Here is an 18,101-nt window from a genome sequence, read left to right on the forward strand (position 1 = left end):
AAATAAAAAGTAAAAAAACACTACATATACACATACCCCTACACAGCCCCCCTCCCCTCCCCAATAAAAATGAAAAACGTCTGGTACGCCACGGTTTACAAAATGGAGCCTCCAGCTGTTGCAAAACAACAACTCCCAGTATTGTCGGACAGCCGTTGACTGTCCAGGCATACTGGGAGTTTTGCAACAGCTGGAGGCACCCTGTTTGGGAATCACTGGCGTAGAATACCCCTATGTCCACCCCTATGCAATCCCTAATTTAGGCCTCAAATGCGCATGGCGCTCTCACTTTGGAGCCCTGTCGTATTTCAAGGCAACAGTTAAGGGTCACATATGGGGTATCGCCGTACTCGGGAGAAATTGGGCTTCAAATTTTGGGGGGTATTTTCTGCTTTTACCCTTTTTAAAAATGTAAAGTTTTTGGGAAAAGAAGCATTTTAGGTAAAAAAAAAATTGTTTTTTTAACATATGCAATAGTCGTGAAACGCCTGTGGGGTATTAAGGTTCACTTAACCCCTTGTTACATTCCCCGAGGGCTCTAGTTTCCAAAATGGTATGCCATGTGTTTTTTTTTTGCGGTCCTGGCACCATAGGGGCTTCCTAAATGCGGCATGCCCCCAGAGCAAAATTTGCTTTCAAAAAGCCAAATGTGACTCCTTCTCTTCTGAGACCTGTAGTGCGCCAACAGAGCACTTTTCACCCCCATATGGGGTGTTTTCTGAATCAGGAGAAATTGGGCTTCAAATTTTGGGGGGTATTTTCTGCTTTAACCCTTTGTATAAATGTAAATTTTTTGGGAAACCAAGCATTTTAGGTAAATTTTTTTATTTTTTTTTACATATGCAAAAGTCGTGAAACACCTGTAGGGTATTAAGGTTCACTTTACCCCTTGTTACGTTCCCCGAGGGGTCTAGTTTCCAAAATGGTATGCCATGTGTTTTTTTTTTGCTGTCCTGGCACCATAGGGGCTTCCTAAATGCGGCATGCCCCCAGAGCAAAATTTCCTTCAAAAAAGCCAAATGTGACTCCTTCTCTTCTGAGACCTGTAGTGCGCCAGCAGAGCACTTTTCACCCCCATATGGGGTGTTTTCTGAATCGGGAGAAATTGGGCTTCAAATTTTGGGGGGTATTTTCTGCTATTACCCTTTTTAAAAATGTAAAATTTTTGGGAAACCAAGCATTTTAGGTAAAAAATATATATATTTTTTTTACATATGCAAAAGTCGTGAATCACCTGTGGGGTATTAAGGTTCACATTACCCCTTGTTACGTTCCCCGAGGGGTCTAGTTTCCAAAATGGTATGCCATGTGTTTTTTTTTGCTGTTCTGGCACCATAGGGGCTTCCTAAAGGTGACATGCCCCCCAAAAACCATTTGACGCTCCTTCCCTTCTGAGCCCTCTACTGCGCCCGCCGAACACTTTACATAGACATATGAGGTATGTGCTTACTCGAGAGAAATTGGGTTTCAAATACAAGTAAAAATTTTCTCCTTTTTACCCCTTGCAAAAATTAAAAAATTGGGTCTACAAGAACATGCGAGTGTAAAAAATGAAGATTGTGAATTTTCTCCTTCACTTTGCTGCTATTCCTGTGAAACCCGTAAAGGGTTAAAACACTTACTGAATGTCATTTTGAATACTTTCGGGGGTGCAGTTTTTATAATGGGGTCATTTATGGGGTATTTCTAATATGAAGACCCTTCAAATCCACTTCAAACCTGAACTGGTCCCTGAAAAAAAGCGAGTTTCAAAATTTTGTGAAAAATTGGAAAATTGCTGCGGAACTTTGAAGCCCTCTGGTGTCTTCCAAAAGTAAAAACTCATCAATTTTATGATGCAAATATAAAGTAGACATATTGTATATGTGAATAAAAAAAATTATTTGGAATATCCATTTTCCTTACAAGCAGAGAGCTTCAAAGTTAGAAAAATGCAAAATTTTCAAATTTTTCATCAAATTTTGGGATTTTTCACCAAGAAAGGATGCAAGTTAACAAAAAATTTTACCACTACGCTAAAGTAGAGTATGTCACGAAAAAACAATCTCGGAATCAGAATGATAACTAAAAGCATTCCAGAGTTATTAATGTTTAAAGTGACAGTGGTCAGATTTGCAAAAAATGGCCGAGTCCTTAAGGTGAAAAAGGGCTCAGTCCTTAAGGGGTTAAAGAGGTTGTCCCAAGATACACAATGAACAAAAAGAAAAATAAGATCAGCTCACCGATGACTCCGACTTCACATGGACACCAACACAACCTCCCCCCGTACAAACACTGAGGCCGAGTCCCCAGGTGAGGCAATCAACAGAAACAAAAGTGAACTTCCGGATCCCAGCAGGTAAAATCCAAGGCTTTATTTAGACATCACTAAAATCCAAGTGTAATAAAGGCAAAATATAAAAATAAAAACACAAACGAAACGCACTAATGTGTTTTGACTTACTAGAAAGTCTTAGTCATGGCCAGGATTTGTTAGCAAGTTGAAACGCGTTGGTGCATTTCGTTTGTGTTTTTATCTTTATATTTTGCCTTTGTTACACTTGGATATTAACAATGTCTGAATAAAGCCTTGGATTTTACCTGCTGGGAGCCAGAAGTTCACCTTTGTTCCTGTTGGTTATCCCAAGCTAGACAATTATCAACTATCCATTGGTGCCAGTGGCAACAACCCTATTCCTATGCACCCTACAAACATCTTGGACCAGCGCTCTCTAGGTAAGTCCATAGTATACATAGCCATACTTTCTATTTTATAACATAGCATTAGGACACTAATCAATGAGATCCCTCAAGAATAGAATATTTTTGGTCTTTTCTTTGAGAGGTCAATGGTTATTTTACACCTAGGTAAAAAGTAGTTATTGAAACTGCAAAACCCCTAGTAATCTTAGTGGCCAGATTCCCCAATCTTTCAGTAGACTTTAAAACGTCCTAAAACATTTTAGTGGGAAAACTCCTTTAAGCATTTATCGCATGACATGATTACGTTATAGTCCTATTTACTGCATAGAGTGAGACATGGCAATTTATCACTCAGCATTTATTTCCATGAGAACTGTATATCATAAGCCCTTTGTGTCTCCACAAGCTCTCATCTAAATGACGGTCATCTTTTGTGTCATCTTCCATGAGTCTTGTCAGCGGAGAGTTAAGACTTTAAAAAGAACAGTAACTATAACATTATAATGCAAACAGAGGAGATCTAAGTAGTGATCATGACCTGCACTGTCATTGAAAGCAAGCTGCAATGGAAATTCTTACCATGATAGAGCGTAGGGCCTCTTAAAGAAATGCTATCTTAAACCTGAATTAGAAAAAAACAAGGGCTAGAGGGCAACATGAGTTTTAGTGATGTACTTGAGGAAGACCTTCGGTCATTCTGAAAAAGATAAGTGACAGGAAGATGTAGAGACCTTAGGGGGAGGGGGGGGCTGATCACATTCTTGTTGACAGCATGACTATCGGCCTCCACCCCATTCCCAAGTTATAAGACTTTGTAGCCCCTCTGACTTATACGATAGTCTGTCAAAGGGCGGAGACTTTGATTATAATAGGGGTGTGTCCAGCTATGTTTTGTGCAGTGACTGTAGGAGGGGAGGGGGGGGGGAATTTTTAAGGTTGGGGCATGTATATAGTGCTGGCCGCGCTGAAGCAACAGAATCTTGTGAGAGCAAGGCCAGCACTGAATACATATAACATTACATACTGTATAGTGCATACAGTATATAATGTTATATGTATTCAGTGCTGGCCTTACCCATCCTACAGTCACCACATGGAAAGCAACCGAATTCACACCCCTATTATAATCAAGGTTCTCACTAGGGATGAGCAAATCAAATCTGACGAATCCAAATAAGTTACGAATTTCAGGTAAAATTTGCTTTTCAACGAATCCGAATAAAATGATGCGATTCGATTGCACGAATCGCTTAATTAAACTCCATTTAGTGCGACCCAGGCTCCAGGGCATGGCAGGATAAGATGGCGGCTCCACATGTCAGGACATGGGGCAAGGAACTCTAGGAAGGCGGCAAGCCGGGTAGGCGGGATGACCCTGAATCATATGCAGCATGCAGCCTATCAGCAGCCAGCCACCCCTGTGATGTCACATACCTATATAATAGGCAGCCATCTTGCGGCCAGTCACATCAGTGTTTTATTGCAGAGAAAGAGAGAGGGACAGAGAGCAGTGTGTTGCACAGAAAAGCATTTTTACAGCAGGGATTCATCTCAAGCCCAAATCCAGCCTTAGGATAGGGGATAAAATGTCTAGGGCCTAGTTACTGAGAAAGGCCAACCAAAAGTACATACCTGCTGCTGTTCTAGACAAATACTGTTTTAAGCGTAGTGGAGCGTATTGTCCTCCCCTCATATATGCCCTAATTATGTCAGGCAGAGAAGTGCCAGGACATGCACAAAGGAGTGACAGAGGCCTTAATTCATCAGGCGCAGGCAGAGTCCGCAGCAGAATAGGGGAGAGTGGCAGCAGGAGTCGCAGCAAGAGGCTTGAGCTCCCGGTATCAGCTAGCAGTCGTGTCTCGACCAGAAACCCATCTGCCATCATCGATTGGTTAACTTGATCATCCACTTCATCACAAGTGACATCTGACACCCACAGTCAACAGTCGGTGGGTTCCTCAGACATAACCCACATTTGGCATGGCCCGGGAGCAGCCCCTGTCCTCCCATTGCCTCTGTCCTATGCTGTTCCCTCCCCCACAGAAGTATCGTATGCTGTGGGTTCAGCTCCACTATTCAGTGAGGACTATCTACTAGAGTACACTCAGCAGTTACTGCCCAGCCAAGAAGTGGAGGAGACATCCGCCGATTTCTCTGCTAGGTGGGCAAGTAGTGATGAGGAGAGTGGCGTGGGAGGTGGTGTTGCTAGCGTTCAGACTCCTGAAGCAGACAATGTTGAGGAACCTGAGGAGGACATCAGTGACATGCAGACACAACTCGATGATGATGAAGCCGATCGCACTTGGGAGCCGGGTGCAGAAGGGGCTTCATCATCAGGTGATGAGGGTTGCAGGTTGTCCGTGAGGCAGCAGCTGAGCCAGCAAGGTGGTAGCATGGTTGGGAGTCAGCATGGTGGCAGAAGTGGGAAGTCTGGAGCCAAACGTGTCCAGGGTAGACCACCTCCAGGCAGGGGTTCCTGGAGTTGGCGGCAGTAGCAATCAATCAATGCGGACTGTTGGGGGGAAAATCAGCTACTCGGCGGTGTGGTAGTTTTTCATCAAGCATCCAGAAGATATTAACCTAGCCACATGCAAGATGTGTCGGCAGAAGGTGAAGCGCGGCAAGGGTCCCAATGTTGGCACCACGGCCCTGCGCCCGGCTTCGATGCGGTGGTCCAGCCTGCTGCATCACCCAGTGGCACGCCGCTCCCTGTTTCAGCCAGCCAAGGCTCCACCACCTCAGCCAAAGGGAGCTGTCTGTCATACCCATCTTCTGTCGCTCCAGATGCTCCTGCTCCTTCTAATTTGAGTCAGTCATTCCGCCAGCAATCCATCGGCGAAGCCATGTCCAAGAGACAACAGTATGCTCCCACTCATCCAATGGCGCAGAAGCTGAATGTGCTCCTGTCCAAGTTGCTGGTGCTGCAGTCCCTCCCTTTTCAAGTGGTGGACTCTGTTCTCTGCACTTTCAGTCATTTCAGTCATTTCTTTGCAAAAAAGGCAGTACCAGCCCTCCACAATTTTGTGGAACAGAAGGTGGGCCAGTCCTTGAGCCTGCCGGTGTGTACCAAAGTGCATGGAAGCGCCGACGTGTGGAGCTGTAACTACGGTCAGGGACAATACATGTCCTTTATGGCCCACTGGGTGAATGTGTTTCCTGCACAGCCACAACAGCAACTTTGACAGTGGCTTCCGCCTCCACGCTCTCAGGCATTTGGTCCTGTGACAGTGTGTGACTGTCTCTTCAGCCTCTACTGCACGGACAAGCAAGTCTCAGTGCCCCTCCAGCATACCATGTGTGCAGGGTATGGCTGTGTCACGCTGTTCTTCCCATGGTTTGCCTTGATGAACAGAGTCACACATGGGAGGAAATGCTATAAGTCATTCATCAAGAAATCGAATCATGGCTTACTCCCCGAAAACTGGAAATGGGAACCATGGTGACCGACAATGGGAAGAACATCTTGTCTGCGCTGCGACATGCGCTGCATGGCACACGTGTTAAATCTGGTTGTCAAGCGGTTCCTGAAGTGTTCCCTCTATCTGCAAGACATCGTAACAATGGAAACTTTGCATGCACTTCAGCCACTCGTACACCGCAAAGCACACCCTCCTTGAGCTGCAGCGTCAGAATGGTATCCCCCAACATAGTCTGATTTGCGACATTTCCACACATTGGAATTCCACCCTTCATATGTTGGACCGACTATATGAACTGAGAAAAGCCATAACCAATTTCTTGAAGATCCAAGAGGGGGACTCCAGTTTGTAACTTTAATGTCAACCAGTGGCAGCTCATACGTGACACCTGCCATTTGCTCAGGCCCTTTGAGGAAGCCACATTACGGGATTACGGGATGAACTACATCATTCCAGTGCTTCAATTACTACAACATGTGTTGGAAACAATGGCTGGCCAGGGCACTGGAGAAATGGAGCCTACGTCTCATGGCCACATGATTCCTGTGGGGGCTGAACTGGAAGAGTAGAGGGAAGGGGGACAGTGGAGCAGTTTAGGTTTTGCAAAATGGGCGGTTTTTATAGTCATCTGACAGGAGACAAGGAGCAGGAGCAGCCAGAGGAGCTAGAGGGTTATGAGGATGAGACAGAGGACCCAGACACACCTTGGCATTATGCAGTGGAGATGGAGGCAGGGAGTCCCTTCGAGTCACTTGCACAAATGGCATGATGCATGCTCACTTGCTTGCGTAGTGACTGCAGAATTGTCACCATTCGGCAGCTAGAAGACTTCTAGCTCTCTACTTATTGGACCCTCGCTACCGGCACAAAATGGGGGCCTTTTTTTTACACTCACTGAGAGGGAGGACAAACTGACCTACTACAGAGACATCCTACGTAGTAAGTGGGCTGATGCCTGTCTGCACCATCGTCCATCCTCTCGCAGGTCTTACTGGGGGGGGGGGGGTGGCCCTCTTCCCTCACCTTCCACTGTCATGGCTGCTGGGGAGGGGTTGGGTGGCAAGAGCAGTACCAGCTCCATCAGCAGCAGCCTGAGTCTACAGTCACTGATGAGTAGCTTTCTTCACCTGCATAGTGAACAAACTCATCAGCAGCAGGTAGACCTGGAGCAGCAACTGAACCAGCAGGTGGTGGCACACTTTGAAGATCTGCTGGACTTCTGGGCAGCCAAACTTTGCCCTGGAAAAGCTGTCCTACCCAGCCAGTAGTGTGCCATCAGAGCGGGTGTTTAGTGTGTTGGGAGCCATAGTAACCCCAAGGAGAACTCGTCTGTCAACAGAAAATGTGGAAAGTATAGGAAAGTGGAGCTCACAAACACACAACACAAGGTTAACTGTGACCCTCTCACCCAAGAAGGAAAAAGTATTTAAAGAAATTACTAAGAAAAATTCTTGATACTTGTGCTATATCTCAATATTGTAGGTAGTGGTGGTCACTGGGGTAATAAGTAGCTGGACATGTTTCAGGACCTCCTTAGCTCCTTTCTTCAGCAGCTGGGGTATAGGAGACAGGAGACATCGGAACGTGGACTACAACTGACACGCATCTCAAGGTACCATCCACCTATCTGCACAACTGTTACCTAATATTGCAGTACAACTAATAACATTGCACAGAGACTTTGCATCTTTCCACACTCCCGAATCAGGGAGCCTTGTCACCACACCTGGAAATGACTGGCTTACTGAACTGAATCGCATGATAAGAGTGAGCACTCTGAAACAGAACAAAAAGCCCAATATACTGTGCAGTATTTTATCCAGGTTGTATTTATTATAGTGTGTGGCTACATTTTATTATTTTATTTTATTAGCCCTATTTTATTACCCCTTTTTTGCCATTATATATTTTTATTTTATATTGCTATCTTGTGTCCCTGTTGACTCACAAGTGCCCTGTGAGTCACAGCACATGTTGACTAATATATTTTTTAAAACATTAATAAATACTATTTGGTTCAATATTCATGACCCTGAGCCCCAATTTCTTCTTTTAATCTAGATATCAAAAAAACTAAAGAACACATCCCAGACAAAAACTAATGTGCACAACCACCAATTTCGGCAACTGGTACGCAGTCACAGGGGTGAAGAGCCAGCCCATCCACAAATAACCGGATGGAAAAGTGATAACAAATGGGCACGGATGATCCAGAGGTAGAGGGGGGAAAATATGTTGGTAACTGGTATGGCAGGAAAAGGGGATGTAGTACCCACTACTGCTAATGTTTCCCCTCCCTCTGTCTCTGCCTTTTGAGGCACCCACCTCCTTAACAGGGTGGCCTCAACCACAGTGCCGTTCCCTGACCTGGAAATAAGTGAGGGTTAAAAAAAATAAACAGAGAGAGTAGGCAGGGTCCATTGTGTTAGCCTATATTAAGCGGGCCCACCACCACACATACTGTACCCCATTTATTTTAAAGTGCAGGATGGAGTCAGATAGTGATATTAGCTACTGATGGTAGCTTACACTTACTGCTCTGAAGTGAGTGCAGATCCTGCACATGCTTCAAAGCCACTTAAGCTAAATAAAAAAAGCAAAAAATATCTAGCTATGAATATTCCCGAAGAAATGGTTTCTACCCATAACTACCAAAAATGTCTCTCCCTAATCTCAAGGAGTACAGAGGATCTCATAATTACTTAATTACAATACAGAATGTGGCTGTAAAGTAAACCAAAGCCAAGCCTTCAGGTCTGAAATCTTCCAACATTTTTTTGATTTGTAATTCTTATGAAATCTATACACCCTGGACTGTCAGTTATTTCATGTAGTAAAATGTAATCGCACTCTGTATTTATATGATGTGACCAAAAATCAAAAATCTGCAATTCTGTCTTATGTTTAGAGCGTTCACATACAAGATCATAAATAAATAAATATATATATATATATATATATATATATATATATATATATATTTTTTTTATTATTTTTTTTATGCAATCTGTGAAATTAGGGGGGCAAAGGTTTAAAAGTAATATAAGATTTATTACTTTACTGAGAGAGTAGTGAATGCATGTAATAGCATTTCAGCAGAAGTGGTTGCTGCAAATACAGTGAAGGAGTTTAAGCATGCATGGGATAAGTTATAAGGCTATCTTTCATATAAGATAGGGCCAGGGACTATTGATACACATTCTATTTTTTCTATGTTTAGTACTGTGTAATAACATAGTACTGATCAGTACTATTGGCAGTACCTAGGCAGACTGTACAAGAAGATCGATGATCCTGTGGCACAGAGGAGGGTAAGATACCTCTGTCCACCGTTTTAACCTATCAGACCCCTGCGACTGCGGTGCAGGAGTCCAATGAGCACCCCAAACCGACTGGCACCTCTATTTTTCTACTTTAGATGCCGTGATCGGTATTAATCATGACATCTAAAGGGTTAATGGGAGACATCAGTGTGATCGCCAATTAGCTGTGATTGCTTGGTAGCACTATGAAATGAGTGCATAGACAGCAAACACGCCACTACGTAAATTTACCACACTGTGTGCCAAGGACCAGGCCGCAGCAACGTACATTTACGCACAGGTCCTCTAGGGGTTAAGCAGCGATTTGTTATAATTCTCCTCTAACAGGTAAAAATGTAGTAAATACCTAATGCCTAAGGTTCTCTACTGTTCCATTTCTGACGCAAATTACACATATCTTACCTAAGAAGCTTGCTCTAAAGTAAAGCACTGGTGCCTGATAGCTTATGGAGTACAGAATATGATATTCATAGTGAATCACTTCTGATGGTGGAGCTCCCTGTGGTAGAACATAGGTATCTTCCTGTTCATCTTCATGACCGCCCTAAAAAACATAAAATAAAAAAAAAACAATCATATGTTGAGAGTTCAGTACATTTCCCTGTCAACTGTGAAGTCAAAATATTTTACTGGATTGTTTCTTTATTGAACACCTTGTGATGTGTTTTAAGAAAAAATCTTTTGGCAAGATCAGTGTTTTCTAAACAGTTTTGTGATGTCCCAGTACAGGATATCATCCTACAGTCCTATCACCTTGAGTCTCTGCACGTCCTCAGGGCTCACCTGCAGTGTACCCTCATAATGTAATTAGTTGTACATTGAATGTAAAGGACCTTTGATATGGTTACATGGTTATAAGTCACATGTTTTGTTACCCAGAGAGCACCAGGTGACCCGCAGCTAGCCTATGGGCTCCTTGCACAGCCCCCCTTTATAAGGAAGGGAGGACCTGCAATCTGCCTCTTTGCTCTTTGATCATTCATTGCTCTTAGATCCTGAGGTCAAGTCCAGTCCAGACGTCTCAGAGCCAGTGTCCAGCCCATCTGTAGGCCTCAAGCCTAAATTACAGCCACAAGTCAGTAAGTCAAGTCATCTCTGTCTGCTGTCACTATCTTCAGTCAAGTCAAGTCTATTATAGTTAGCGTGGCTGTGCTAAAGTCTGTCAAAGTCATTGCAAGTCCCAGCAAGCTGCGAGGTCCCTTGTGTTACTGTTCACCTCTCTGGGATTCTGTAAAGACTGCACCATCTGTCTACCTCAGTAAAGCGAACATTGAGGGGTTAAACCAACTGCCCCTGGGCAACTACACTATCTGCTCCTAAACCTTGCATCACCCCGACTCCACCACAGTTTGTTTCCAGCTGTTGCAAAACTACATCTACCAGCATGATGGAAGTTATAATTTTGCAACAGCTGGAGATGCAAAACACTGGGCTAGATTCATACCATGTTTGGGTATGTTTAAAGAGTACCTGTCATAAGCTTGATATTTTTTTTTTATTCTTCCAGTTCACTCACCCCATCATGATATACCACCCCCTGCCTTTACCCATCATGATAAACCACCTCATGCCTTAAATTTTTTATTATTTTTTAGTTTTCTACCTTGATATTGTTCTGCATCTTCTGCTCCACAGACTGGGAAGGGGCATTCCATGCAGGTGTGACATCATGCGAAGCAATGCTGGGGAGCACGTCCTCCCTCACTCTGCTACACACAGCCCAGAACAGTACTGTGTGTGAAGCGTACGGTGTGTCTCTTTTTGTACTCCAGAGACTTCCAGCAGAGCAGGTGATTCATCAGCCTTTCCCAGGAGAGTGGCTGCCTCCTGGGGAGGGCCTCCCTGCATGGAGCCCCGGGAGTACCAGGCCTCCACCTCCCATTCTTCCAGGCTGGCGGGGGGTGGAGAGCAAACAGCGACAGCCATTTTTCCGGCCGGAGGGAGAAGATCCAGCAGAGTCTGCAGCAATGCAGGCTCTGCTCCTCAGGCGACGGGTGCCAGCCAGAGATCTGGTGTATGGAAGGCGAGGAGGAGAGATGTGGAGTTGTGGGCCGAGAGAGGGCCCAAGGAGTCCAGCGCCACCACTGCTCCCGCTTGGCCATGCGGTTTGCGGAGTATGATCGGTGCGGCAAGGAGCTAAAGTTGGCCAGAGAGGACCTGCGTGGGGCTCAGAATCTGGCGAACACGGGGTCCAAAAAGAATAGGCCAGAGCTAAAGAAAAAGATCACGGCACTGAAAGCTGAGATTGTGCAGCTGGAGGAGAGCAGAAATCTTGGAGGGGAGAGGTCTCTTTAAGGAGCAGCTTGAGAACGACAACCGGTTTGCCGCCATGAAATCCCCAGGTAAGGTGAAGGTGGATGATGGGGAGGGTAGTGGCGGTGAAGAAAGTGAGGATGGTGGTAAAGGTGTAAAGGAAGAGGAGAAGGTGGTGGAAAGTGCAGTTGTGGAGGAAGATGCTGTGCCTGTAGTTACTCCATGTGACACCCAGACCACCCAGGACAGCTACATTGAGCCGACACAGGTGGCACTTCCGCTAACTTAGAGTGATGAGGATGATGTGGAAAGTGAGGCTGGGGGATTATTGAGGGCAATCGTAATGCAGGAGTCCCCAGCCAACCTCCAGCATTTTACCTTTGGAGACGACCAGTGTGAGGATGTGGCAGTGAAGCGTAAGGCTAAAAAACAGAACATTCAGGAAACTGTGCAGTATGTGCTTGTTCCTTTCCAGCAGTCTGGGCCAGCTGCAAAGCTGGTTCAGGCTGCTGGGCCCCCCAGACTGCCAGACCCCGTTTCTGTGGTGAAACGGAGCCAGAATGGGGGGTACAGCATGGCGTCCGAAATGGCTGCAGATGCAATAAATGTAAAGCCCACCCATCCTGCTGAAAGGGATGGGCAGGATGGGCTCATGGTGGGCAGCTCTGGCACTACAGGACCGCCCCAGGGTGGCAGGGGGCATGTCCAGGTGCCAGAGGCAAGTTATGCCGCCGTGTGCTCGGGGGGCGGTTCCCCGAGTGCTGTGGGCATTACCGGCACTGCGGGGCACTCCCCTGTGAGGGGGGGAGTGTCCGGGTGCAGATGGCAGAGAGCGGTAGGTCGGTGTGCTCGGGGGGCGGTCCTCCTGTGTGTACTGTGTGTTCTGCGGGCGCTGCGGCGCACTCCTCTGTGAGGGGGGGAGTGTCTGGGTGCTGGGGTCATCTGCAGAGCCTGTACGGGCAGGCAAAGCAAGTGCTGTCAATGTCGGAGGAGCTGGGGTGCGCTCGGAGGGGCAGCCCCAGATTCAGGAGGAGACATCAGCTATGGAGGAGGAGCCATAAGCGCCGTCCCCAGCAGCAGCTAGGCCAGCAAAGTAACTTAATAAAACAGCAGTACTACAGGTCCCAGCCAGCCCAGAATCTGTTAGGCAGGGAAAGAGTGGAGGATGTGAGAATTCTAAGTGTAGTAGTGTTGTGGATGAGAGGAGTGCATGTGGGAGTGTAAGTGAAGAATGATGGTGGGAGTAGTAGTGGTAAGAGTGGAAAGTCTGGTATGGATGGGAATAATGATGGGAGTAGTGGTGCGAGTGGCTGTACTGATGGTTCGGGGGAGTCCCCGTCTCCGTCTGGCTCTGGAGGCAACGCCACTTGCAACAGTGCCTCCTGGAGGCTCTTCATAGGGGCGACAGGTCGATCCAGGTAGAGGGGAGGGGTGAGGTTGGCCTGTTTTTCTGGATAGAGAGGCACGGATTGGGGGCTGTCCCTCCCAACACCAGGGCAGGACAATAACCATAGGAATGTGGTCCATCTGATTTGGAGGGGCGAGGATGCGTGCCCACCTCGCGCAAATGTGGTTGAGCTCCTCCTTCAGATGGAATTCAAGGCGAGTGACATCTTTGCCCTTATTCACCCCTACGGTTCGTCCGAGTTTGATGTCAGTTTCGTTCGGACAGAGGATCTCGAACTCTTCTGCTCAAACTACGATGTGGCAAAGAACGAGCATGGCTGGCGTGATTTCGCCACAAAGACGATTTCCTGTCAGAACTCGGTAAAGAAAGTGACCATTTTGACCCGTAACGAGTCACTTTCTTGTTATGACATCATGATGTGGTTCGGACGGTATGGGGATGTGACGGTAATGCCCAAGAAAAACTTGGATGAGCATAGGATCTGGTCCGGGGCCTGGACGTTTTCTGTCAAACTCAAGCGTTCAGGGAGTACAGTTGCCCACATTCCGTCAGCTGCCTTCCTTGGACGTGATAGGATCCAGGTCTTCTACCAGGGGCAGCTAAAGGTCTGCCACAGGTGTGGCAGCCCCACCCATTTTAGTGCAGCCTGTACTGTGCAGGTCTGCGCTTTGTGTGGTGGGATGGGTCATCTGGGCGCATCCTGTAGGCAGATCCGGTGCCACCTGTGTGGTGTCCTCGGACACTCTTTCAGCTGTTGTCCTAGCACCTTCGCCCGTGCAGCGGCCACTCTGGCTGAGGAGAGCTTTGAAGTTGCCTCGGGTGGGGAGGGTACGGGCAGGGATGGGGGCGCAACAGGGCTAGTGAGGAGGAGAAAGGGCCCCGCCAAATTAAGGCGGGAGGAAAATCGTAGAAGGAGTAGGGAGCTGGAGAGTGCCAGGTGACGGGGGTAGCTACGGCCCCTGGTCCTGAAGCTGGCCCTGTAACTGCTGAAGCCCTGGAGGAGAACATACAGGATGAGGAGATCAGGAGGCTGCGTAGAGAGGAAGGCAATATGGCCAACCCTCCTAATTCCTCCCACTATGAAAGTGTGGATGAGGAGAGTGGGGAGAGGCCTAAAAGGAAAGACAAGGGCAAAAGGAAAGGGAGAAAGAAGAGGTCAGAGCCCGCTTTTCCTTGTACCACAGGCCAGGTCCAAAACGGAAGCCTAACTGCCCCCCCTTTGATTGACCTGTCAAACCAGTACCTCATCCTTGATACCATCTCCTCCCCCTCCTTGGAGGGCAGGGTGCCTAGGGAGAAAGAGCCTCTGGGGGGAACTGGGCCCTGCCCTGTTGGGGCACCTTCCTCAGAGGGCAGGGCTAGACAGGGGCCAGACGGAGACGGGGACCATATGGACCAATCAGAGTCGAAAAAAAGGTCCAAGAGTGGTCCTGCCCTCTCGTCGTCTTTGGGGGATGAGGGGCTATAAAGAAAGGAAGCAAAAGTAGAGGGTGTGGCCATCTAATTGAATCACCTTGTATGGCGGTACTCTCCCCATTGACGCTGGCATCTATTAATTGTGCCAGCATGAAGTCTGATACGGCTAGATTTGCAGCCTTTGATTTTCTCGGCCTCGTTGAAGCCGACATTTTCTTTTTACAGGAGACCAGGTTGTTAGATCTAGCCTCTCTGGTTAAAGCTAGAAGAGAGTGGAGGTGTGGTCCCTCCCACTGGTCTCTTGCGGCTGAGCTGTATAGTGGGGTGGCGGTCCTTTTAACCGCTTCTGTTGAATGCAGACGGGTAATTGAATTAGAAATGGGGAGGTGCCTGATCTTAGATGTCTTCATGAAGGGACAAGAGCTCCGGCTCATTAACATCCATGCCCCACAAACCATTGTGGGGCTGTAAAGATCTCTTTATGAAGATCAAGCCCTTTCTTTTTACGAGTCGGCAAGTGATTTTTGGAGGGGACTTCAATAATGTCATGAGGTCCCAAGATAGGAGAGGTTCCAATAATCCGCTAACTTATGACTGTGTGGCCCTTAATAATATAGTTAGGGAAGCTCGCCTAGAGGATGCCCACATCCGGAGCCCCTTCAGGCCAGGCGGGCTTCACCTTTCATCGAGTTAGCTGCAGGTCTAGGTTAGACAGGTTTTATTTAACGGAGGAAGCCATCTCTTCTGCAGTGTCCGTGGTTGAGGTGGAGTTCTCCGATCACTGTATGATTTTGTTTTTCTTGAATGTTTCAGAGACCCCCCGGATGGGTAAAGGTTATTGGAAGCTGAATTCGTCCCTCCTGGAGGAAGCGGAGGTAAGACAGTCCTTTGAGGATTTTCTTCAGAGTCAGGTACCTTTACTGGACCTATGTAGTAGTAAGTCAGAGTGGTGGGAGATATTCAAGAAGCGGATTGCGGGGTTCTTCTGCCAGCTCTCGAGCCTCGGGTCCCTGAACAGGTATCGCCTGTATCAGGGTCTGAGGAGGAAACTCGAACTTCTCGTCTCGACTGGAGGTAGCCGAGAGGATATCTCCAGAGTGAAGTCCTTGCTGATGAGGTGTCAGTACAATAGGCACGCATCTTTATTGGGATACCGCTCGCCCGACCCTTACAGAAACTGCAAAATTTCAGTGAATAGTAAAGTCATTTTAGGACTGATTGATAGTACGGGATCTCTGAATCGGTCCAGATCAGGGATCTTGGAGGTCGTCAGATCCTTTCACTTCCCTCTTTGGAAGGAAGGATCTGGATCGGGATGTGATGTCGGGTTTCCTGGCTGAGGCCATTCCTGAGTCAGGGGTAGACCCTTCTCTTGGCATTTTGGCAGAAGAGATCAGGTAAGAGCAAGTGAGACTGGCGATCGAGGGGCTTAACATCCGAGAGGTACAGGACCTTTAAGGAGTCTTTAGCTCCCCTCTTGACTGAGGTAATCAATGAAGTCAATGAGCAGGTCAGCCCTGATTCTTCTGTCAAAGGGTAAAGATCCTACCCGGATTGAGAATTGGAGGCCCATAGCTCTTCTCAATATAGACAGGAAGCTTCTGGCCAAGATACTGTTTAATCGGCTGGTGAAGTTTGCATCCCAGCTCCTTTCGGAGGCCCAGCACTGCACTGTTCCAGGCCGAAGCACCTTAAGTGCTGTCCTTAGTGTCAGGGAGGCAGTGGAGCAGAGTAGTGCAGGTCTCTGGAAGGGGTACTTGCTGTCCTTGGATCAGGCCAAAGCATTTGATCGGTGAACCACGAGTACCTCTGGTCCGTCTTCCTGAGATATGGCTTACCGAGTACTTTTGTTAATTGGCTTAAGATTTTGTATGCAGGGGCAAAGAGTTTCCCACTGGTGAACGGTTGGTCTGGCCGCTCTTTTAGAGTGGGGTCCGAAGTCCATCAGGGTTGTCCTTTGAGCCCGCTGTTATATGTGTTTGCGATCGATCCCTCCCTTAGGAGGGTGAGTCACGGACCATTGGCGGGAGACGGGATGAGTCTGGCAGAGCCGGAGGCCTTCCAGAGGGTGGTGGCGTACGCTGACGATGTCACTATTTTCCTCTCCTCGAGAGAGGAGGTTGATGCGGTGATGTCGGAGGTGGACCGCTACTCGGAGGCATCTGGGTCTAAGATCAACTGGGATAAGTGTGAAAGTCTCTGGCTGGAAGGGGGAGATCCCACGTTTGATCTCCTGGAAACCCTATCAGGACCCCAAGAGTCAGCAAAAGTCTTAGGCATCACATTCGGCCAGGATGATTATCCCACCAAAAACTGGGATGGTAAGCTCTAGGATGCCACTCAGAGGGTGAACCAGTGGAAGGGTTGGTCTTTGACCCTCAGGGAAAGGGTACACTTGATCAAATCGTACCTGTTCCCCTTGTTTATCTATCTGGGCAGCATATGTATCTTGCCAGAGGCTTACTACACTAGGATCTACAGCCTGTTTTTCCAACTGTTATGGGGGAACAGGTTGAACCTAGTCAAGAGAGAGGTTACGTACAGCACGAGGAGACTAGGGGGTTTATCTATGGTAAACCCGGTGGTGTTCTTAACGATCACCTTCTTGAAAGCTAACATCTCAAACCTCTGGAAAGAGAGGGCTCCTCCGTGGGTAATCTCCTGCAGGGAATGGTTTCGGCCTTTCTCCCAGGAATGGGAGAGAGGAGGGCGAGAGAAGGAACTCCGTACACCCCATTGATATCTTCCGGCTTACGCTACCCTGACTCTGAAGGCGATACGTCGGTGGGGTCTGGGAGTGTGGGAGATCAGGACCAAGTCAAGGTGGTTCCTTGACAAACCGGTTCTGTTGACCCACTTCCAAAAGCCTCTGGCGCTCAGAGACTGCCCAGGTCAGGATCAGTGGGTGGAGAAGTATCTTTTAAACATGAAAAGGATCCCCCAGAAGTTTTGGGACTTGGCCTGGCACTGCTTTCAGGGGAAGCTATATGTAAGGGCCAACCTGAAGTACAGGAACTCTGATGACTGGGGATGTCCCCAAGAAGAGTGCGGGGACACGCTGGAAAGCATGGACCACTTCCTGCTTCATTGTCCCTTTAATATAGGGGTCTACAACCAGGTGGGCGCTTCCATCGGCTGGAGTCAACTTGCTGGTCTTACCTATCCGGAGTAGGCTTATGGGGCATTCAGGAACCTGAGTAGCCGAGACCGGGGCACTTTATTCTTAGTTAGCTTAGTGGTTAGGTACTACGCGTGGAATGCATGGTGTTTAGTGTTGACCCAACAGAAAATCCTCTCCGAGGTGGAGGTGTGTAGGAATATCACCGGTGACCTCAGGAAGATCAGGTCTTTGGAGCATGGCCGTCTTGGTACCAGTAGGGCTTCTCTCCTGTGGAGAGGGTTTTCTTTTGATGTGCCCTAGGTACTAGACCCTTAAGGGATAGTGTCTTAATTTTGGCCGGGGATAGTGTATATATGTTAGGGTGAGTATAGGGTCAGTTTCATGAAGGGATGGCGATAGGGTTAGAGGTTGATAGGGAAATATAATTTTATCAGGATTGCAATCCTTCTTCCTGGTGGGGGGCTAAGCATGTCACGTTA

General features: G+C 47.5%; 1 protein-coding gene across 1 annotated transcript in view; it reads right to left on the minus strand.

The window, feature by feature from the left end:
* ATG10 (autophagy related 10) overlaps positions 1 to 18,101 on the minus strand; it is a 164,910-nt gene that overhangs the window by 53,258 nt on the left and 93,551 nt on the right. Inside the window, exon 4 of the mRNA XM_056539110.1 lies at positions 9,827 to 9,968. Within this exon, the coding sequence (XP_056395085.1) occupies positions 9,827 to 9,968 (142 nt within the window). The remainder of the gene's footprint in view (positions 1 to 9,826; positions 9,969 to 18,101) is intronic.

The sequence above is a fragment of the Hyla sarda genome, chromosome 1 (genome assembly GCF_029499605.1).
Source record: "Hyla sarda isolate aHylSar1 chromosome 1, aHylSar1.hap1, whole genome shotgun sequence".
NCBI lineage: Eukaryota > Metazoa > Chordata > Amphibia > Anura > Hylidae > Hyla > Hyla sarda.